Genomic DNA, 24,162 nt, shown 5'->3' with positions numbered 1-24,162 from the left:
AGGTGTTCCAAGAAGGAAGAAGGAGGAGACGCCATTTTTCAGTTTAACTGGCTTTCTCCTGGTGGTGAATCCTCCAATCCAGACAGATTGCTATAGCTTCCAGAATCCGAAAAACTAAGGTAGGCAAATGAGAGAATCTGATGAACCAGTGAACCGTAAGCAGTCCAGCTAATGAAAGCTAGGGAGGGATTCAATGTTTTAACCATCTCGGTGCAACAACAGGCGAGAAATGGCCTTTTTTTTCCATTTATAAATTATCAAGGAAAAAACGTACAAGCAAAATGACACATTTTTATGTTGTGCTTTCTGTTACAATAAATTCGATGGTCTATGAGATTCAAAATCTACATAATCTCCACCTGTCTGGCCACCATATCCATGCATATCAAAAACCTTGTCTTCTGAAGGCATATTCCCAGCTTCTCGCCCTCTAAACCCCTCCATTGGAGAAACCCAAGGAGCTGGAGTAGAAGGGCAGGAGCTCGAAGCTTCTTGATTTAAGCTTAAAGCGCCTGGATTCTGAGGTGAATTTCCACCTGCTCTTCTGCTGGGTGTTGTCAGTGTAATTGCTGCTGACTGCTGTTGCTGTAGCTGCTGCTGGTTCTTCATCGGTGACTTGGGCCTAAGAGATTCTATATCAGGGGTTGTTAGGACAAGATGCGGTGCCTCTGGGGGCGGATTTCTTCCTGCTCCCCCTTGCCAAACTTTCCCATCCTTGTCAGCAAAATTCTTGATGTATGCCTGAAAGTGATTTAAGATAACCCATTAAGTATTGCCAAAGAAACATGATGCGCAAGAACAAAAAGTTTTCAACCATCTGCCTTTTTTGGCATTAAGAACAAAATTTTATTAACGGAAAAATGTTACTCTGTCCTTCCCAAGAAAACCATCCCCCATCAAGCATCTAGATGAAGAATTGATGCAGTCAATGTCGACCTCATATCTTAAAAATGTATGAAAAAGACTAGCCACGGATATAAATCCAGTATTGACTTTAATCAGCTACAGTTAGTCTTCCAATTTTATATTCACTTTTTTTTTTAATATCATTCTGGATGAAATAGTTTTAAAAGGTTTTAAGTTTTTATTACTGTTAACATATGCCCTAACACGAAAATAATAATGCCCAACTGAATAAACTCTTTTGTTTCTTCAATCATCATCATCACCCAACTACATAAATTCATAAAAGAAATCAGTAAGAATCCACTACATGACTTCTCTTTCACGGTTTCACCATTACTGTCTCCACCAATCCTACAAATCCATATTTTTCCTATTACTTCCATCCATGTCTCTTATGGTCTCCCTCCTCTTTTTGCAGTATCCTCCTTGAGTTATCTCAATTCTTCTCACGGCCATGCTACCATTTCTTCCCGATGTTAAAAGTATCCAAAGCATCTTAAACCATTTTCTCACATAAGAAGAAAAAAATACTAGATAGGAAAACGAGGAAATCAATATAACTGATACAGCACACCAGGTAAAGGGACTAGCCCTGGAAAATGGGTCTACCACTTGGATTCTACGGTTTCTACCACTATAAACAATTTCATTGAAAGTCCCAACGAGAACTAATTTCATTCATCTGAATAAAAATGAAACTCATCTGCATGCCCCAAAGACAAGACAAGAAAATCACACATCTACCTCCAATCAAAAAGAAAAGAGAACCGCTTTTTATTGAATTAAATTCAACAATTGTTAAATTCATTTTAGGAAGATACTGTACCTCAGCATTGAAATTTGACGAGGATAATCCTTTTCCAACAGTCAGCCAACCTGAGCGAATATTATGGTCTTCACCAAAGAGTTCGATCCTTCTGCGGCCAAGAGCAAAGTGCTCTACTATTCGATACATATCTTCAGGCTTTTGAGTCGAACCTGCAATTGATTACACCAACAAAATTGACTGTACTCCCAAATGAAAGAAGATTAAGCATCCAATTGTTCTTTTAAAGATTTGTAACTTCTCCACTTAAAAGTAGCATAACAAATGCGCTTCATCCCTAAATAAGATACTTGGCCAAGAGGAAGTAGGCGTGTCTAACATGTTGTTGTCTTTGCATTCAAAAGAACGTGTTACTGTGTTTCCATAAACCAACTAACAAGAGAAACAAACGTCTCAGATTCCGACAGCCTTTGCCACTAGTGAAAACTAATCTAAAATGAGGACTCTTTTTGTCGCAGAAGAAATATATACCTAAAAGACAGAATAATAGGATTTGCAGTACATAAACCACTAATTCATAACAATGCCAAGCCCAACTGATGAAAAATTAAATGAGAAAAAAGACAAATGCGGCAAGTTTTTATCTAAGAAATATGCAAATGAAAAGCTCATAACCAAAAGTGAAATAATGCCAACTCCAAAAAACTGTCAAAAGTGGACAATAGTACTGACCATACGGAGGTTCTTCAGCAATAATCACATCAGTGTCAATGTTGGCATGAATTATATGACCATCAGTACTACGCCGAACAGTTCCTTTTATTCCCATCAAGCAGTGCTCCTTCATTGTAATACAAGTAGAAAGTTTAGAAAAACAATGCAGTTGCAAAGCACTCAATCAACACACAGAAAGAGGTCAAAAAGCAAATGAAAACTGCACATATTCAGAATGCAGATGACAAAATGACAATTCATTAACCACCTTTGAGTGCTGAAACAAGGTATGAGAATCATGTCGCAAAGACGGAGTTGGAGTAGATTTGTTTGTCTTCACCCAACAAATATCCTCACATCTACGAAATCCCCACTAAAGCACAAGAAGAAGAGAAGAAAAATATCAATGCAGAACACAAATGACTTAGAGGTAAAAGAATAAAAGCATGTCTAGACCAGAATAAGATTCTAAAGGCCATGTTGTGTACCTTCTTTAAACATTGGCGGCCCTGCTCAAGGCCCATACCATCACCTACCCACAGGAAGATAAACGAAGGTGTGTCTGCTATTGCCTGCAAACACAAATGACAAAAGTTGAGTCAAGTAGTCAACTATTGATTTAACAATAAGTTTTACAGTGTTACCTAAACAGCTAAACTGACATAGAGAGACACACACACACACTAAAAAAGTTTTGATGATCCCCCATATAAAGGGAAACAGGTGGAAAAAGGGATGCCAATTGCATGCAGAAAATCATAACTAGTGCGTCATACACCAAACAATGTTTGTAATTCCCATTCATTGGTCCACCGTATGGATAATTTAAGTTTTCTTGTTCAAAGACCGTACAGTCGGTCAGCCTCCTAAATAAACAAACAAGAAAAGAAAAAACATGCACACTCATCTTCTACAGAAAGAGAAACTGCAAAAAGAAGTGACGTGCATATAGACTACCTCAATCTTAAGATTTGATATTTCTTCAAAATTCCAGTACTCCTTATGGTCAGCAACTCCTGGAGCTCGATGAACATATTCCTCCCAAGGTGGGTCCACCAGAATGACATCAAACTTGGTTCCAAAGAACTCAGGGGACAGCTCAAACTCACGCAGGTCGCATTTGAAGTACATGGGCGGAGTAGCAGATTTGGTGACAATCTCATCCTTCTTCTGTATTAGCTCCCTGAGCTTCGGATAATCCTCAACAACATTGGTAAGCTCTAACTCCCTAATGAAGTTTTGGGGTCGCATGCCAGTGTCGACAAAGTTTTGAGAATAATCATTCTGCTCCCCTCTGGAAGGAGCTTTACCAGGAGGTCCATTATTTCTGGGAGGAACCCAACCCCCAGCTCCAGGGGCTTTATCAGGTAGTGCTCCTCGTCCCATAGGTCCTGCAGAATTAAAACCAGGCCCAGCTATGCTTGGAGGAATACCACGTCCTGGCCCAGCTTGATTAAAATACATGGGGGGATTTGATTGATTCCCCATATTAGGAGGGAATCTTGGACCTGATGGCCCAGGAGGAACAGGAGAGAGACCAGGTGGAACACCTAGCATGTTCATATCAATGCCACGAGCCCCAGGCCACATAGGTGGAGAAAATGGTGGAATAAAAACACCAGGTGAAATTGGAGGACCAGGAGCAGGCGACATACTGGGGTTAAGTGGCTGCATTGGTCCAGGCGGTGGCATTCCAAGAGGTCCAAAAGGTGATCCCATAATTGGCAGAGGGAGTCCAACCTGTTGGTTATCTCTGCCAGTAGGCCTACCCCTTCCTCCTCTTCCTATCCTAGTTCCTTTTACTCCTTGAGGAGGAGCTCTGCCAAAAGATCCTGCCTCCTGGTTGCCATACGGTGGCTGTGAACTGCTATGCCCACCAACACTACGACCAGATACGGCACCTTTCTGGCCTCTTCCTTTACCACCTTGGTAATCAAACTCATCCTTCCATGAATTTGGATCTCGCATAACTGTCCCATCATCCAAATATCTATCCTTTAAATCTTCAGCAGACACCCCAGATCCATATGTGTCGGTCCTTCTTGCTCCATCATCTCGCATGTATGACCAGTCCCTATCATTTGAGGCTGATTTCACGTCAGACTGCTGACTAACTTCAGTTCGCCTGACAAAGTTGGATCCAGTTTCTGCTCTTCCATAATCAGGTTTTGTTTGGATCTCTATCACATCATAGTTCTCATTTGAAAAATTGGAGGTTTTTACAGCTTCGCCCCTGCTTCCGTCTCTTCTATTACCTGACCAACCATGAGGCCTTTCATTGTCATTCCTATCGCGGCCATGCCTGGGAAACTCCTCTCTACCACGATCATAAGCAATGTCCCCATCCTTCGACTCCTTATCACCACTGTTGGGAGGCCTTCTTTTCCAGTGCTCTTTTGAATCCTCCCATTCCCTGTTCCTGTCACTCCAGTTATCATCTCGGCCTTTTGATCTATCCTCCCTGTGGCCATCTTTTTCCGGCTCTTTCCGCTTGAGATCAATGCTTCTGTCATGATCCATCTCAGTTTGATCTGCTTCTCGATGACGCCTACCACTCTTCTCGGGGGTCCTGGACCTGTTTGTATGGCCCAAGTCCCTTGCAATTTTCTCCCTCATCCACAAATTTCCATCTTCATCAGGGCCGGCAGATTTTTCTCGGCTTTCAGTGGCTTCCCTATTAGTGGGAGTTCTCTGCTGTCTATACTTGTCAATTTTTTCCCTGCCTGATTCGTCATCATGAGGAGCGGGACTACCTCTATTATCTTCTAAAGTTTCTGACCTGCCTTTGCCCCTACTCCTGTCCGTATCAACTCTCCTCTCTCCCCTGTCATCTGATTTGTTACCCTTCTCACCGTTGACAACTACACCCCTGCTTTTACTCTCAATGGTTTCATTTCTCACAGATGTGCTTCTCTCTTTAGTACTCTCATGCTTGGAATCTGAAGCCTTTCCAGTTCTCAGTTCAGCTTTTTCCTGATGATTTTCTTCAGCTTTCCTGACAGCACCTGCATCATCCCATCTTCTCCTTGAGCTTTTTACCTGTTCAGAGGAGCCATGACCTTTCTCTCTGCTGCTTTCCCTTCTCTCTGAATACCTAAAGTCTCTATCTGACATCTTCTCAAGCTCTCCATCATGGAATTTTTCTTCTTTGCTTTTAGTTCCACTTTGGGAACTCTCATGCTCTGGGAGCTTTGATGAAATTTTCCTTCTCTCATTTTCATCGGACCGACTATGTGCTCTTCTGCCCAACTTATCACCACCATCTGGCCTGCTTTCTGGTTCTCCATCCTGGTACCAGCTACTCAACTTTTCCAAAGTACTCTCCTCTTGTTTTTTCTTCGCTTGCTTAGAGCTTCGCTCCTTTCTAGTGCCATAACTGTCATCATCACTACCTGCTTTGCTAGAGCCACTTGACCTCTTACGACTCTCACCTTTGTCACTAGAACCTCTCCTTCGCCCACTGCTGTCCAATCCTTCACCTTCTTCCGCATTACTGGACTTTCTAGACTTGCTTGACCTATGCTTCCTCTTATCACTGCCCTCCCATTCTCCATCATCCCTATCACTCTTCACATTTGAGCTATCCTCTACATCCCGTTTTCCATGGCTCCGAGCACGTTCAGGTGAACCCATTGAAAATAAATACCCTCAAACTGTCAAAGAGTAGGCTGGTAATTTGACAAATAACACATCCTGAAACCATGCACAGTGAATTAAGCGTATGTGTCTTTCCCGATTAACCACAAAAACTGAACATAAATATTCTGCCAGAAATAAATGTTGCAATAAAATATACTTATATGCTTTAGCCATTTTGCGATTAAAACTCGCTTCCAACAAACGCAAAACTGAAGGGAAAAAAATGAATAACCAAATCGGTGAGCTAATGGTTCTTTGGATAATTCACAGCATACCAACAGTTGAAGATATGACACGCACTTTCTATCATGGCCAAATCCTTCATATATACAGCCTAAAGACATCCTTTCTTTGGTTGGTTGCCAAGAAACAAAAGAAAACATCAAAACATCCTCATGAATGGCCGTAAGGGTAGGGTTGAAGCACAATTAGAGTCATTAGACAGAATTATGCTCATGGGAATTGAAGTTCCCGATCAAAAATTGGATCTGAATGGACTAATGAGTTATTCCCATGAACATAATTGAGTCAGCTAATATCAGTATTGCAACATAGAAAGCCCCGCCGACTGCTCAGGCTCTCCAGTGACAAATGTCGAGAGAGCCTATATTTAACCTAATTATCCAATCTTCACAGAGAGACTACCAATTATGTTACTCCAGTCAGCACTTTTTTCGCCTCTTAGCAGAGAGAACAGAAATCTCAATGCTCTTGTTCAACGGAATAAAACCTAATTAAATAACTACAACAAAAACAAATCCAACGAAAAGGAAAAGACGAGCATAGTTTACCTAAAATTGAGTAACAAAGATCGAAAAGTCCAGGACCTCAGCCAAGAGAAAGAGCGAGAGAACAACAGCTGCAAGACCGTAAGAAAATTACCTTTACGAATCTAAAAAATGGCCAGTAATGCATCAAATCGATACACTGTGTATGCAGAGGCGTGTATCTAGAGCGAGGTCAAAGAGAGAAAATCTACCTTGGATTGTAATTTTGAGGTGTTCAGATTCAGAGAAACCCGTCTAGCCACTACGAGTAGGGTTTCTGGTTGCTCACCGCTCCGCAAAGACCAACCAACTGCGATGGAGATTCTCCTTCTCTCCTATTTGATTTGTACTATTTATTGTTTTTCTTTTTTTTCCCCCAGGAAAAAGAAAGCCAAATCCGTTAATAAATGAGAAAAAAAAAGAAGAAGAAAGGTCCCGTATCATGGGCCAGTATTTCTTAAGCTGTCCACATAAGGCCCACTAGTCGGCCCAAAGTATAACATTGCCTGTGTACTGGGCCAGACAATGAATTACAGGAGCCGTGGCGCAAATGCGCTATTATTTATTAATGAGTATTCGCCGAGCCCATTGAAACCACTGCTCCTCCTCTGAACTCTGATGGACTTGTATTCATCATAAAATTTCAATAACCCAAAGGTTATATGTATTTATATTTTATGATCCATAAGGGGAAAAAAAAAACAGAGAGAATAAAACACCTAAAGAACGAGAGTTCATATCGTTAGAAGTTATTAAAATCGGGAGTATCCAATTTAACAAATCTAACAATGTATGTTTTTGTCAAACAAAAATTAAATTAATCATGGTATAGAGATGAGTTTGATATGCAACATTAACATGAGAACATTTGCTCGGACATGCAGATGGAAAATCAAAAAGCCACTATTAACAAAATGCCACAGTTATCCTTCCGCGCAGATCTCTGTGCTTAAAGAAGCACAATCGCAGAAAAGGGCCGGGAATACCTCAATCAAGTACCCGTAGAGATACATGAACCTATGAAGAAGAAGAGTCGTGTAGAAGGAGATGAACTGGAATGAGAGATAATGTGCATGAATTAGTGGAACGATCGATATCAAAATGCCAAAGAAAAAAAATTAGGCCCTGTGAAGTCAAGTGTGATCCCTCTAGAAATACTTGCATCTATCAAGAAGAAAACGAAATACATGAACCTCAACTTTGGCTTTTCATGTTCCCAAAATCGACAGTCGTGAGTAGATAAACAGCATGTGAATCGACAGAGATGAACATAGACAATCCAACATCAAACCGCAGTTTTTTTGTTCTTTAATTCACTAAGGGAAAAATATAAACTCAAGTTACACATGCATGCCAACGATAGGTTTTTAGCCACGTTTCCAAAACCAAATAATAGAGAGAGCTTAACCATAAATAATCAACAACAATAAAATTTTCATATCATACGATAAAGTGTGACAATTATTACATTCACAAGAACAACATAAATTCAAACCCTTTCATTTCCTCGTAGAAACAAAAACACATTAAAACCAGAACCAAACCTCAGATTCTCCATCGCCTAATCCTCCATCAGAAACTCCTTATTTTTCTCAAACCTCTCCATAACATCAGGTGTAAGGCTAATCTCCACATCAATCCCTCCCTTCTTCCCTTGATACAAATACACCATCCCATCGAACCTATTATTCGACCCGCTTCGAACAATCTCCGGCTGCCCGAACCCGAAATCCACACTGTACACCTTAGACCTCGGCGAGCTACCCACCGCCACGCAATTCACTCCCGCGTCCTTGAACTCAAAGATCTTCGGGGCCTTTTCCCACTCTTTGTTCCGCTCATTGATAGCTTTAGCGTTGTGTGCTTCGATCGCTTTCTGTATGAGGGACGCACCGAAATCCGGCGGATTCGCCAGAAGCATCCCGGCTGCTGTGACCGTGAACACAGCCTGAATGAGGTTTCCGAAGTAAGACTCTGGCATCGGTGGATCCACGCGTTTCCGGCAGTCGGCGAAGACGGTGAAGACAGTGTAGTCTTCCGGTTTCAGTTCTCGTGTTTGGCTTACGTGGCGCCAGATATGAACGGCGAGAGACTGAAAAGTAGAGAACGGTTTGGAACCGTCCGATGGAAGTTTTGCGTTGACATTTGACTTGATCATGGCAATTGCCGCATCGGAAAACTTGAATACCCTCTCTCGTAGTGGTGGAGCCACCATGGCTTCGCCGTTGGATCCATTGACTGGGTTAGGCGGTAGAGAGAGGTCGAGCTTCACGCGAGTGTCGCGGACCTTGGTCCGCTCCAGAAACGGTGGCTCCACTATTGCTGTAGATCCGTTGCAGATTTGGGCCCATGAAATCATGAAGTGCCACGTGGATGTACCATCCAGGATGGCGTGGTTAAACGCCAAGCCTATCGCGAGTCCGTCTTTCAGCTTAGTCAGCTACAAAACAAGGCCAAAACTAATGATTAGGACCCCAGTAATTACATGGCCCATTCCCCATAATCAACCTTCACTTTAAAGGGGGCCCAAACCACTAATGAGCTGAGAAATTGTCTGTGTCGCTGGCCCACCCTTGGTCCACATAAAATCACTTTCAATTTGCAAATATCAAATCAAAGCAGGGCTAAACTCTTCATTTAGGACAATTTGGTTTGATTAGGACAAGCAGCATCACTTTTTCGGGTCAGCGGATCCCACTGTTGTGGCTTTATATAATTTTTTCCTAAAATAAATTGTTACTGTGTTTTGATCGGTTTACTGATTAGCGATGTATTTTTCCTCCAAAATAAAAATCAAACCAAACATGAAGAATACATAAAATGTTTCGGGTTTATATTTAACAGTTCATATCTAATGTTCTTTTAAAATATACTTTAAATTCTTTTTGGGACAAAAGAATTAACGTCATATTCGTAAATCCGATCAACACACATTTATGAATAAGTTTACATTGATTTTAAAAGAAAATATGGCTATAATTTTTTTTTCCAATAGACCCCACTCATTCTTGATTTTAGTTATGTCAGCACATGTTACAGCTCTATCCCTCTCGTTCAAGAAAAGATTCAATCCACATCCAAATCAAACGCAACGAAATATCGAGATCTGTTTTGTGGACACTTTGGAATGGGTGACATGTAACTATTTGCAATGAATAAGAATTTGGAGTCAAATCATGAAATGTAAAAATTGCCAAAATGCATGAAATGACATTGATAGACGCAATAATCCAACAACGACCTTATAATAAATATTAAAAGCCCAAAAGAAATGGTTACCTGCACAGCCAATAATGGACGCTGAAGCCCCTCCAAATTCAATACATTATTGTAAGGAATCAAGTCCTTCAAAGCACTTGTGCCCTCCTCAACCGTTAGATCGTCCACGCTGACATCATCCGCAGAGGCCTCAATGACTTCCACGCCGTCCGTGTCATCATCATAGACAACCTTAAAAACTCCATCTTCGTCTTTCCCAAGCTTCCCAGCCAGTTGATTGAATTCTTCCAAGACTACCCCTAGCCCCTCTTTCAATTTACCAACCATCCCCTCAAAGTCAATACCATTATTACCCTTGTAGATCAGCAACTTCTGGTTGTAGTAGAAGGCTATATAGGGAAGATCAAAGGTGACCAACTGACATTCTCTTCTCCCAAGCTTCTTGTTGGGCTTGACGTGGGTTTTGCTTGTGATTTTCACTTCATTCTTGGCCCCTTCAGCTGCCATTGTTGTTTTAACAACTTGAGCTAAGAAAGAAAGAAAGAAAGGGAAAATGGATTGGAAGAGAGAGGGATTTGACAAGGGTTACTTATAGGAGAGATTCAATATAGACGTAGTTGGGATGCATTTATTGGATTTCATGATAGCGGTTGTGGCCCATTAATGTATTGATCTGCCTCTTCACTCTTTTAGCTGGGCAAATTATATACAGTCACATTCACATGGTAGTTGATGACTGATGAGTGGAAAAAAAAACACTCTGTTAATGGATCAAATAAATGCCTACACCTTAAGATGTGTGTCAAGGCCAGTTCGTCTGAATTTGGTGCTGCCTGCAAGTGTTGCACGCTGCGTTTTTTGGGGTCATTCATGAATCATTGTCTTGATTGATTGACCGGGAAGCCCTAGGCTCAACGGCAACTTTGTGATCCTTTGACTAATTTTAAATTTGAAATGGCCATCCCGTCCAAATAATGGGTCATCAATTTAGTCTTGAGTTGAAATTTAGTACGTAAGTAAGACTACGTCAAGGCCTAGAATAGGACTATTAACCCCTCTCAAGAAAAATACTCGTGTCATCGGCTCACGAAACCCAAGAAATTCCAAAGAATTACTTTCTATTGGTTCAAACTCCCAACTTGTGAGATCTTTCACCTCTAAATTCGAAAATATAACCATTAGACTAATGTCAAGTTGTTGGAACCCAAATTTATTTTTAAAAAATCAAAAACAAATTTTTATCCAAAACTTTATTTTCTTATTCATGCTAATGAAATAAAAGTCATTAGACGTGTTTGAAAATTGGAATTAAAGCAGAATGATTTACAACCATCTCAACTTTATTAAAGGAAGTCTTTGCTTGGAAGTAGACATTCCTTAAGATTTCGAATAGGTTAGATAGTTTTAATCCTATTTTTCGATACAAAATCATGCATCTCATCGGTGGGCCTTAACATAGGTAAGTGGAGCAAGTAAACTATTGGTTGAACAATAATCACATTGCATGTAGGGGACCGAACCTTCCATTAGGATGTGGGTGCAAGTCCCGCTTCTTCTCCAAATCCCTGTTTAAAAAAAAAACAAAATTGAATCTATGACCACTTAGAGGTGGTGGTGGCCTTAACATAGGGATTAGGGGTTTAATTAATCCATTGCTTAATCAAAATTGTATGTGATTAATTAATGGCCACCACCAAAAGTGGTGCATTGTAACATCATCACAAGCCATTCTTCAATTAGCCTCATTGTCACAGGTTGCCTATATATGTATATATATACATGTATAAATGAAGTCGTTAGAGCCACGAGAAATAAAGCCGAGAAGTGCTTTAATTTGTTGGTCAGCCGCAGCTTTGCTAGAATTTTGTCGCCGCTAGACTCGAGTTTGTTGAATAATAGTGATCACGAAGCTTGGATGAGCCGAACCCCGATTTGGAGTTGGCGAACTCTGTTAACCGGGTCAACATTGCTGGGGCATGATTTTCAACATCAACGGTTTCTAGGAGCTTGATGGTCTTCTTCAAAGATCCAAATTTGACACGTGTGTGGTCGATGTCTCTCAACCAATTGCCGCACGATAGATCGAAAGGCATTGGCGGTTTGAATAAAATAATCAGAGAGGATGGATCAGCTCGCGAGGGTGTTGGTTTCGGGTCAGAGGATTTTGCTAACTGTGGTTTGGTCCGGATCCAATAGATGTTCAGATAACAGCCGGTTAAATGGGAGCCGAGCCAGGAGTTGGGAGAAATACACGTGGCAGAATTTTTACACGATAATGCAAGATGCAAGTACACGTGTCCAAATAAGTCAAGGATCTCAATGTTCTTTGTCTCAAGTGAGATGATGAGATGCATGTCTCATGTATGCACATGATAATGAGAAATCGTAGATACCACATAATCCATATGAAATCACGTACGTTTATTTCAATATATAGTTGAGTCAAAAAAACACCGGCATTCATAAAATTGCTCATACTGTTTGAGTTTCATTAACGTCGTTAACTTTACAAAGAAACGAAAGGCAACAAATTATGTCATTATAAGTCTTAACCCTCAAGTTTGATAGAGATATAGGCTATCGTTACATATAAAATGTACGTAATGAATGTTTCCAATCTGGGAACGATGCCAAAAATGAATTTAGGGTGGTGGATATAGATTATGAGAGCTAGACATGGGTGCCACTACATGCTATTCTTAAATGTTTTGAACAAATCACAGCTCATCCCCATGCATTTAACACAAAGACAGCCTGCAAATTCATTCTATTCATGTATATCGTACATTTACATGCAAATATTGGTGTGGATGATATATAGTCACATGATCTCAATAATGGGATGTAAGAGCATAAGTATATACACATACCAGTGCTTGAAAGAAAATTATATTTGTGATGTATGCTCTAATTCTCTTCGTCATTCCAGATTTGTTAATTCGAAACTTCTAGTAATGTCAAAGAATATATTCTAAATTCGTTAATACATATGAAGATTGAAGCATGGTTTTGCCCTTTTAAAATAGAAATAAAAATAATTAGAAGAACAAGGAAAGCAAGTTGCATTAATAGGCTGGTGAAAATATCAACCTCCTGTCTGCAAGGCCGGCCAGTGCCTAAAGTAGCCGAAGTTAGAGCTCTGGGCATCAGGTCGGCCCAAAACATCACAATTTTAAATTTTGTTACACCCAACTCATTAGTCCAGTGATTCATCCCCAAATCAGCCCAAAAATCAGCTAAAATACTAATTTGTTCCCTCCTCCCTTCTCTTCTCCCTCCGGCCTCAACGTAGACCTCCCCAGGATCCCCGAAGGTAACATGGACCCGTCCGAGGTTAACACAAGAAACGGCCCACCTATTGCTTGTCTTATCTACCTACCCCACCCCAGGCACTATAATATTATGTTTTCACACCATTGGTCCGTAAAGCTTGCACTATAATATTATGTTTTCACACCATTGGTCTGTAAAGCTTACGTGATTACGCCACGTGTCAGTCAATCACTCGTTATATAAGAAATTTTTACTAATTAATCTATCAGCCTATTACCGGCCATATACGTTCCTCCCCAGATGCAACCTTCATAGTTCCAGTCCCAGTCATTAGTCACCTCCTGCAGGCACGCCAATCCACTTCCTATATATACAGGGGCATTTTAGACATTACGTACACCTCACACTCCTCACTATAAAGACCGAGTCTTATTTATTTCCTTCGCCACAGTGCACAGACCATTAGATTAACCTTCATTGTGCACATCAGGTTACTCGGTCGATGGCTTCTCGTTATGAACTTGAGTTGTCTATTACATCAGCCAACGACCTCAAGAACATCAACTGGCGATACGGTCCGCTGCGTCCATACGCCGTCGTTTGGGTTGACCCGGAAAAAAGGCGCTCTTCAAGAGTCGATGAAGAGGGCGACATGAATCCCTATTGGGAAGAGAAGCTTCTCATACCCCTGCCACCGGGCCCCATCGAGGCTCACACACTACACGTTGACGTCGTACATGCAGGCGCCAAGGAGGACTTGAAGCCGCTCATCGGCTCCGCTCGGCTCAACCTTGGCGAATTCATCGACGAGTTAGGCATCGGTCAGAAAGCCAACCGTACGCTTAAGCTGAAACGTCCATCCGGTCGCCCTCATGGAAAGCTTGAGGTCAAGTTGGAGGTTCGAGATCTGCGTTACCGTGAGCCGGAGTACTACACGCCGCCGTATGGAGCTGGTGGGACGAGGGAATACCTTCCGCCACCGCCTTCATATGGTGCTCCTTACGCAGCACCACCGCAAAATCCCTACTATGCGTCGCCGGCACCATCGGGTTATCCCTCCAGTGGTTACAATTACGGTCAGCCTGCTTATGGTAATCCGGGTTATGGCCAAGGGTCATACGGTTACGCTCAGGGGAGTTACGGGCAGCCGGAGGAGAAGAAGAAGAGCAAGTTTGGAGGGATGGGGACCGGATTGGCTGTGGGCGTGGTTGCAGGTGCAGTGGGTGCGCTCGCAATAGCGGAGGGTGTGGATGCATTCGAGGATCACATTGCCGATGACGTGGCAGAAAAGGTTGAGGAAGATTATTATGATGGCGGGGATGATGAATAGTTTGACCGCCGGATTTGTTTTGTTTGGTAATGAGAGCTTGGCTATCTTTGTCCTTTGATCAATGATTATCCTTTGAAGCGACGTCGTTTATGTTCTAAAAAATTGCTTTTGTCGCCCATAATTTTATGTGTTTTGTTATGTTGTATCACGCCAGTAGTACTGGGCATTTAAAATGAGAATAATTCCTTTGGATATGCTATTACAATGCTCTTTGTTTTATCTATGGAAGCCCTCTTGAAGCAGTAACCATTTTGGCCTACCAATGAATCAACCATTGACATTAGCCTGAGAGAGCTCAAAATAAAGTTGGAGATGATGAAGAGATTGAAGACAGACACTAGTGAGGTCATCAAAACCATTGATTTGTATGTTGGTGGTGCCACAGAAAACCCAAATCCTGTCCAAAGTTATACTTGTCCGTTTTGGGCCTAATTCCGCATGGATTTGTTCTTAGATTCATATCCAAAAAACCTCATTCCAATGATAGTTCATACTATATATTAACTAATCCATCTCCCCATGTATAACCAATGTGGTAATTTTGTTTGCATACTTTATACCTTTGGCCCTTTTCCTTTAAAGGTCTCTATTCTGATTCTTTTTTCTTTTGGTTAATTTCATCGCCTTACAGAAGTTACTTAATTAATTACCTGTTAATGTGGACTTCGCTGCAAAATCTAGCTGGTCAGTTTGGGCCTGTCTTGTCTCTTCCTAAATGCTGTGATCGGGGGTAATTAAGCTATGCAATTACTTACCATTTAAAGTTTTGATTTCTCAAGTTCATTGAAGAATCAAAAAAAAAAAAAAAAAATCAAAGAAGGTCGCACATATGTAATGTACATATATATGCAGGATCTCACTGGGCCGCATGGTAGGGACATTTTCTTTTGCTGGTCAGAGTTGCACTATCAATATATATACACACTGCAGCTTTCTTGGCACGGCACGGTAGGGAATTGGCTGTTCTGTACCTATTTTTGTAGGGAAGAGGGAGGAGTGGAAAAGCTCAGGCAGACCAAAATATGCATTCCTCATTTGACATTTTAGTGGTTCTCTTGTCAAGAGTTTATGCTATATATGGGTCTAAAGACTATCACTTGTTTGCACCAGGAAATAGTAATTTAATGTAATCTTATACTAAAAATAACAAATTAGTGAAGAATACTTAAAAAAGGGAGAGAATGAATTAATTAGTCAAAAAAATAAGAAAATGTCAGAAGTGGGATTTGAACCCACGCCCCCTCACGAGGACCAGAACTTGAGTCTGGCGCCTTAGACCACTCGGCCATCCTGACGCTCATGAGTAGAATGGCGTAGTTTTGTATAATTAAACAAAGGTGATGAATCCAAGGCTTCTTAACTATTGGGCCATGTTAAGGTCATTGCCAAAGCTTGATGAGGGTTTGCAATTCTAGCCCAATACGTAGTTGGGCTTTCTTGCAATGGAGAGAAAATCCAACCTTAGAATGATTCAGGTTGCTTGTCGTGTTAAGTGCAATGGCTGTGGTGGATTAACAAGATGAAAGCTTTTGGTGAAAGTGGGAGACATAAACAAGGCTGTCGATTTGAGGTTTTGGAATCATCGGCAATGATTAGTTATTTATTTGAGGATTCAACAAGAAAAACCAAAAGACGTGCAGCTGTAGCACAGATTCAATCACGAAGGTCACTTACGGCCTGCTTGGGTCCACTGGATTTATCGTTGGCCCATCAAGCGAATCCAGTTGGAATCCAGTTGGAGTAATGTGGGCCAAGCCTACGTTACGGACCCAAGAATCTTTTTGAATAACCTACACTTTTTTTTCAACATAAAAAATTGTCTTTCGAACAACTTATATGAGCTTAAACTCAAAGGACAATGCTAGAGACTCCCAAAAATCTCTCAAATCTATGTGGTATTAAAATAATCATTGATTAAAAACACATATGTAGGGTCTACTTCACATTCAACACTCTACATTAAATGGAAGTCTTTTAGGGATCATTTTTGGGGGTCTCAACATTATCTAAACTCAAACCATTAAGCATGCACACACATAAATGTCGCACTCCCACTTGACTACTTAGTAAATTAGACCAAATCTCAACAGGTGACCACAAGGGTAATATTCTCAATGGGAATCGACACTCAAAAACTTCATGAGTTCATACGATTCGGCCCAAAAAATATTTACCAACTAGGCTATTAGCCAAGCGGTTTGAATGACCTACCCGTCCTCAAGCAGGCTATGCGAGTTGGTTAAACATGCATTCAGTTCCGAAATTCATAATGTGTATTTTTAGTATGTTATGTCCATTTTTATATCCTTTTTATGATAAATGTAGAAAATAATTCATAACTTTCACTAGCCAAATTGGGGAAACATCCATTCAGCTTGGATAACGTGGTGCGTTTAGGCGAAGTGGGCAAGTGGTCTAATCTTTTGATATGGATGGAAAGCATGTGGTGGTACAGTGTAGGTGGTGGCATCCTGACATAGTGACTAACAACATAACCTAATGGAAGCAAAATTGGCCCACTTTTGAGCAGAAGTAGCACCAAAATCCAATGTAAATCCATTTCTTGCGCCCTTAATTTGGAGACTCCTCTTTTGTTATTGAAACAATTAAGGGTGGATACTAGTCAAATCCAACTAAACTAATATTATATTTGTCGTTTTCTACTACACTAATTTTATCATTCTATTCATATTGTATTTGTCTAGGTGAAAGTTATAAGAGATTTGAAGTTTCGGAAAAAAAAACAAACAAATGTGTGAGTTGAAATCAATAGTATTAGTGATGATACCAAAATACCCTCCACTAGAATCTTGACACGTGACACAATATATCAAGAAAAATATCGATCGAAGACCCACCTTGCTCTCCGACCAAGGCATAAATGAGGTGCCCTTCTGAGAAGAATACGGACCAAGGAAGCCCCACACGAAGAACGGTAGCTGAGAAGAGAACACCTTGGCAAAGACCAAGATACCCATCCAGTATAAAACCGAGCACACCACCTCATGAGCCCCCAAGTGACTAAAAATCCAACGGAATCCAAAGTCTTTAAAGAGATCAACTCCAATTAAAAAAAACAGAATGAGATCCACCCTCTTGTAAACCCGCCTAAGTATTACGGAAGAAAAGATCTACTGCTACTCAACACATTCAAGGCCCTCAATGGCTCACATTTTCTATTGTGCATATCATCCGAATGGATATTTTATGGCGTTAGGCCGACCACCTGATAAGTCACAATGACCAAGTCAGTTTTGGGTGAAATGTAGCACACATTATGCATGTATATGCATATGAAATTTTGACCAACCACGTCACAATCATGCATGTATATGTAGCACACATGATCTATGTCATTCACTAAACAAAACAAAACAAAACAAAGCATCCCCATTTCTTAACACAAAAAACCTTCTTTGTGTGAACTGCTTAAGTGCGAAGCTTTTGAGTCAAATCCATGACCATGAAATAGTCTTTGCTTAGATCATTTGTTTAATCTTGAAAAAAGCTGTATTAGCTTACTAATTAATCAACCACAAAACACCTAATTAGCTGTTAATTAGGTGTGAAAACAGAATCTACGGCCGCAGTGGAGTGTGGCTTGAGTGTGGCGTGGATGGCGTGTGGCTTGAGGCGCCAATGGCATTTCCAGGTGTGAACCGGCTATCCCCGGTTAACGCAAGCTTTCATAAATCATAACAAAACAGGGGCCCACAACGTGCCTAATGACGAAACTACCCCCTTGTCTGCGCGAGTTGGGGGTTCTGTTTAGGCTGCCCCCAACCAATCTCAAACGGACGGCTTTTCCAATTAAAGGCCGGCACTTGAGAAATGACAAATAACCCCCTCAAAGATATTGTTTAAACTTTGAAGTGTGTTTGAATTGAGGGATTTGGGGGGAGGAGAGGGGAGGGGAGGAGAGGGGGAGAGAAGGGAAATGAGGAGAAGGGAGGCTATTTTTCTCTCTCTCATATTTGGGTAGATAAAAAAAGAAGGAAATAAAATTTGTTTAATTTACTAATTTATCCTTATTTTTATGTTAAAATATTATGTATAATGGTAAAATAGATATTTAATTTACAAATGACTTAATTAGTAATCTCTTCCCTCCAAAATCCAAATGACTCCATTTTGGAGAGAAAGAATTTTAACAAAAATTTAATGAAATCTTCATCTCAAATCCCCTCAAATCCCTCTCTTTAATTTTTAATAAACCATCCAAACAAGGGAATTGGAAGGAAATCTATTTCCCTTCCCTCCAAATCACTCAATCCAAACATACTCTAAACAATATCTTGAGGCTGATGGGGTGCATTTATGGAAATAAAAATTACCAAAATATATAAGGTGGAGAGAAGTGTAAAAGCAAGGCCGGGGGAAACGTGGCGCATGAGTTTTTGATGGACACGTGTCTGTGTGATCGAAGGAAAGTGTTTAAGAGGGGTTTTTTTTCGGACAATCGATTTATTACTTCAAGTTTTGCCCACACGCAACCTACCCCTACCAATACTATCAAGTGTCAAAAATATTCAGTGCTAATGGACATGGGAAATGGCGTGATTGCCCTCGATAGAGTATGCTAATTACAACAATAAATGATTTGTCTTGAATAATATTAGTATTATTTTCACAAATGTGAACGAGTTAAAGATCCAATTGCTCAATAAAAAAACGATTTTTGGTACTCCATATCATACGTATATATATATATGCACCAATATCATAATTGAGAAGAATATTAGCTTTAGAAACTTAATTAATTGCATATCAAATATGAAAGTTTTTTTTTTTTTTTTTTGAATTATACTACACAAGTGTTATATAAGCAATACTACACACACACTACCCGTGAGTATTACATCACAGGCAAAAAAGTGTGTGGTAGGGAGAACTTATATACTACTCATGCGGAAGACTCACAACCGATGTGGGATAAACCCACTAATTAAAGTGCAAGATTCTAGGTCCCTAAATCTTATATATGTTTTTTTTTTCCGCTAAAAAATGGACAAAATTTGTCAGATATCTCAACACATTCCCACTATAGCCTAAGATATTAAGATGTATCAATAATGGTGGTTACATAAAATGAAGTCGGATGCGCTAGAACTTATATCTCACATCGATTAGATATAAATCATGTGGTTTATAAATAAATATTAAATTCCTTTCGATCAAGACCGTACATTTAAGGACAACTTTGTCGGTCTTATATCCGTGACCGTGACATATATTATCTTCGAAATGTTTGGGTTAATTTTATGTTGTGTTCTCACGAATATCCAATTTATGACATGATGAGATATAAAATACCAAATATCACATCACAAATACAAATACAAAAGTCATCAACCAACCAACCATTGTTGTGATAAAATGGAGCTCATATCACATGGGAAAAAAAAAAGTTGATTGGATTGTGAAACTTGAATCATCTAATCAAACTGGCCTCTAGTAAACATGGGGTCAGACCCATTTTTCCATTTGTTTTCTTTCTGTTAACCTTTTATTCAGGTAGACCCAATACCACCTCCATTGTAGCTCCTATAACAGTAACAATTATTGTGATGTGAATTCCTTTTACAGCAACTAAACTCCTTTTACCCCTGAATTATTTGTTTTGACTTTAAAGGTAAGTAGGTGAATGGTGTAATTAAATGCACAAAATTCCACTTAATTCACTCTGTTTTTGGTTACCAAACATTTTATTTAGAATGACATCAATAAGATGCCTACACAACTTGGCTTAGAATGCGATTAATGTATTCTACATTGGCCAACTACTAGAAAGGGTATATGATATCGATAATAAAAAAATTAAGGATCCTAATATTTTTTTGTCTCGTATATTTTGATCTATTTACTTTCATCCAACACCATTTGAAATAAGAGTTGTTAATTGTTAATATCACAAAAAATAAAATAAAAATCAAGTGTAATCAACTGGATTATTGAAATAGGATAAGTTAGAACTGACTAAAGTATTTTCAATTATGAAAATGAATTTGCAACCCAAGTGTATTTATCTTAAAAATCACCTAAATATATTGACGGATCGAAATTGTTCAATTTTGTCTGGGTGGCTTAGTTGACACAAAGGAAACTTTTATTCCCCAAAAGTTATTAACCCATTAATTTTCCATGGAGAAAGCTGAATGCTTTGTACTGTTTAAACTCGTACCAAGAAATAATATGCTATGGCCCGAGTTTTTAGGTAGACAACTTGTCTGTTTTTCAAATTCTGAAATCAGACGTAAAGTTCATAACCTACACGTGTGCGAAACCCACTTTCCCCTCCTTTAGAGCATCTGCATCAGTTTCTCTTAACAGATTCCCTAAAATACAGATAAAATGTCACTTTCCCCTATTTTACAGATTCCCTATCCAATCAGCACTGCATCAGATTACCTATCATATTCTCTATTGCATTAAAATAATATTTATTTCTCTTTCCTTTATTTATTCTATTCATATAAACTACTTCTATTTAAAATAATAAATTAATTACATTTAAAACAATATATTAATTAAAATAATAAATTAATGTTATTAAAAATTAGAAAAAAAAATTGAGGAGAGAGAAAGAAGAGAGAGAAAAAGTGAGGAGAGAAAGAGGAGAGAGAAAGAAAGGAGTGAGGAGAGAGAGAGGAGAGAGTGAGGAGAGAGAAAGAAGAGAGAGAGAGAGAAAGTGAGGAGAGAGAAAGGAGTTAAAATGTGAGGAGAGGAGAGAGAAAGAAGAGAGAGAAAGAAATGAGTGAGGAGAGAGAGGAGGGAAAAAATGAGGAGAGAGGAGAGAGGAGAAAATAAAGTAGTAAAAAATATTATTTTATGTTTAGGGAAGTGAATAGTGGTTCTCTAGATGTAGGGAACTACTGTTCATATTCTGTAAAATAGGGAACCTCTAGGTAATCTGATGCAGAGCTCTATTTTGACAAAATCTCTAAATTTTACAGACAGACTCATGTTTAGGTAATCTGATGTGGATGCTCTTATACTCTCTCTCTCTCTCTCATGCGTTTCCTCTGAAGTCTGAATTATTACAGGCTTACAGCCTCTCTGTTGCTCGTCGGAGAGGCAAAATGGCATCAGGATTTTCCGGCGGAGGTCCCGATTTTTACAGCGCAAGCAGATCCATCAACAGAAATGTTTCTCAGTCTCCTTACCGATCCCAGCTCTCTCAAATCTTCCTCGACCCTGCGTTGCAGATGGCTCAACAGAGAACCGCCACGCAAAGCCTGACCGGAAAGCGAACGCTGACCGAATTCCAATCGCATCAGACATACCAAACACCACAGCAATTGAATGGACTATTTCTTCGTTCTGTGAAGCCTCGGATGTACCAGAATGCATCTCCGATGTCCACTCTGCCTTCAATTGAATTGCCTGCTAGCATGTCTTCTGCTTTGTCGCAGCACCAACAGCACACCGTACAGCACTGCGGTGTGCAGCCTCTACAGCAGCTGAGGTCGCACCACCTTTCGCCGATGAACGCAGGACCTATGTTACAGTCCGGTGGCACAACCTTGCCCGGTGTACCGTGCCTGAACGGGTTTCAGAAGGGAATATCTGGTATGGATAATCAAGAATCGGCCAAGATGTTGAATCGGCTGCAGGAGTTGGAGAAGCACCTTCTTGACGACAACGATTACGACGAGGGAGATGCGGTCTCTGTTATTACGAATACTAATAGCGAGTGGTCAGAGACCATACGGAGCCTGTCCAGTTCGTCAAGTCCAACGGCGATTTCTCCTTCTCCAACAACCTCGTCCACTTCTTTGTGTTCTTTGTCTTCATCAGCGGCCACCCCTGTCTCGAATTGTTTCAAGGAGACTGTAATCGAGGCTGCCACCGCCATTTACGACGGGAAAGCGGAGGCGGCCACCGAGATCTTGACACGCTTGTCGCAGTATGCGAACACGAAGGGCAATTATGAGCAGCGAGTGACGGAATACATGCTGTTGGCGCTGAAATCACGCGCGAACTCTTTAGAGACCATGCCTCCTGTCGCGGAGCTGTATGGTGAGGATCACATTAGTTCGATTCAGCTGCTTTACGATATATCTCCCTGTTTCAAGCACGGTTTCATGGCTGCGAATCACGCTATTCTCAACGCCACACTAGACGAGCCAAACACAGATAAGTTCCATGTTGTTGATTTCGATATTGGCCAGGGAGGCCAGTACGTGCATCTCCTACATGCGATCTCCTCACGTCGGAGTGGTAATCATCCTGTTACTTTCAAGATCACCGCTGTTTCAGATAATGGTAGCGAAGAAAGGCTGAGGCTGGTCGGAGATATGTTGAGCCAGCACGCTGACCAGGTTGGGGTTTCTTTGCATTTCAATGTGGTCGTGAGTAAGAAAATCAGTAATTTGAGTCGTGAATTTCTGGGTTGCGAACCGGAAGAGCCGCTGGTAGTGAATTTCGCGTTCAATCTGTATCGGATGCCCGACGAGAGTGTCTCGACTGAGAATCCACGGGACGAGCTTCTCCGGCGCGTGAAAGGATTGGCACCGCGCGTCGTCACCCTGGTGGAACAAGAAATGAATACGAATACGGCGCCGTTCGTGGCGCGTGTGGGAGAGTTGTGGTCGTACTATGGAGCGCTATTTGACTCGATTGAGACCACTGAGGCTAGGGAAAGTACAGAACGAGTCAAAGTAGAGGAGGGACTGGGTCGGAAACTCGGCAACTCGGTTGCGTGCGAGGGTAGGGACCGGTTGGAGAGATGCGAGGTGTTTGGGAAGTGGCGGGCCCGGATGGGTATGGCTGGCTTCAATTTGAAACCAGTGGGTCCGAATGTGGTCGAGTCGATGCTTGCCAGGCTCAGTTCAGGAAACCGAGTCAACCCGGGCTTCACCGTTAAAGAAGAGAACGGAGGTGTTCGCTTTGGCTGGAGGGATCGAACTCTAACCGTCGCATCTTCCTGGAGTTAATTTCAGCCTAACTATTGTTATGAATTATCAATTACTAATTGTTATAGTATTTTTAGAAATTTTCCCGAGAAAATGTCATATGTGAATGGAAAATGAAGAATAGCAATCCCCCTCCAAAAATAATAAAATTTGAGTTTGGATTTGATTACAAATTTATGTGCATTGGTTTGTGATTGATTATTTTAGGCAATCATTTTGAATCCTTTTCCAATTTCAAAATGATATGTGTTCATAATTTTGATGTCCATAAATATCCATAATCTAGATGGCATGAGAAAAACTGTTGGAGACTATTTTATTCGTGTCAAGTATATGTTGGATAGTAAATTTGATTTGAAAATAGTTACCCATCAGTTTAGTAGTTAATATGGAGTGCAACAATCAATGTAATAGTTTTATTCCACACCTTTAAAATTTCTTTTAAAAAACTTGGATTTCCATGAACCATCATTATATGGATTATTGAATTTGATTTTCTAAAGTCTACGTGTCACGTGCTCAACGTTGAGATTTAGTTAACGTATAGAGTATTCTTTCTTATCTTTGTAATACATAAATAATTTGATATGGTTGGTGCGCTCACACACAAGTCACAACGTTATCTTTTTGTTG

General features: G+C 40.4%; 4 protein-coding genes and 1 non-coding gene across 5 annotated transcripts; 2 read left to right on the top strand and 3 right to left on the bottom strand.

Annotated features, from left to right (window-relative positions):
- Positions 1-211: 211 nt before the first annotated feature.
- Positions 212-7,169, bottom strand: LOC119985144 (N6-adenosine-methyltransferase non-catalytic subunit MTB-like). The gene is made up of 8 exons (XM_038829338.1): positions 7,005-7,169; positions 6,817-6,884; positions 3,344-6,079; positions 2,875-2,958; positions 2,655-2,759; positions 2,405-2,513; positions 1,733-1,884; positions 212-741 (listed from the first exon to the last, which is right to left on the bottom strand). Exons 3-8 carry the CDS (start codon positions 6,017-6,019, stop codon positions 310-312), a joined length of 3,558 nt encoding a protein of 1,185 aa, XP_038685266.1. The 5' UTR covers positions 6,020-6,079; positions 6,817-6,884; positions 7,005-7,169; the 3' UTR covers positions 212-309.
- Positions 7,170-8,206: 1,037 nt separating this feature from the next.
- LOC119985383 (BAHD acyltransferase DCR-like) lies at positions 8,207-10,545 on the bottom strand. The gene is made up of 2 exons (XM_038829676.1): positions 10,072-10,545; positions 8,207-9,232 (listed from the first exon to the last, which is right to left on the bottom strand). Exons 1-2 carry the CDS (start codon positions 10,516-10,518, stop codon positions 8,354-8,356), a joined length of 1,326 nt encoding a protein of 441 aa, XP_038685604.1. The 5' UTR covers positions 10,519-10,545; the 3' UTR covers positions 8,207-8,353.
- A 3,202-nt stretch (positions 10,546-13,747) lies between these two features.
- Positions 13,748-14,860, top strand: LOC119985037 (protein SRC2). Its single transcript, XM_038829196.1, has one exon. The coding sequence runs from the start codon at positions 13,787-13,789 to the stop codon at positions 14,612-14,614; it is 828 nt and encodes a 275-aa protein (XP_038685124.1). The 5' UTR covers positions 13,748-13,786; the 3' UTR covers positions 14,615-14,860.
- A 965-nt stretch (positions 14,861-15,825) lies between these two features.
- Positions 15,826-15,909, bottom strand: TRNAL-CAA. The gene has a single exon. It is a non-coding gene; the product is annotated as a tRNA-Leu (tRNA).
- Positions 15,910-21,627: 5,718 nt separating this feature from the next.
- LOC119985865 (scarecrow-like protein 8) lies at positions 21,628-23,702 on the top strand. Its single transcript, XM_038830312.1, has one exon. The coding sequence runs from the start codon at positions 21,694-21,696 to the stop codon at positions 23,548-23,550; it is 1,857 nt and encodes a 618-aa protein (XP_038686240.1). The 5' UTR covers positions 21,628-21,693; the 3' UTR covers positions 23,551-23,702.
- Positions 23,703-24,162: the final 460 nt, after the last annotated feature.

Source organism: Tripterygium wilfordii, chromosome 19, assembly GCF_013401445.1.
Source record: "Tripterygium wilfordii isolate XIE 37 chromosome 19, ASM1340144v1, whole genome shotgun sequence".
In the NCBI taxonomy this organism is placed as follows: domain Eukaryota; kingdom Viridiplantae; phylum Streptophyta; class Magnoliopsida; order Celastrales; family Celastraceae; genus Tripterygium; species Tripterygium wilfordii.
Note: the sequence above shows the minus strand (reverse complement) of the source record. Positions and strands in the feature narration are given on the sequence as shown.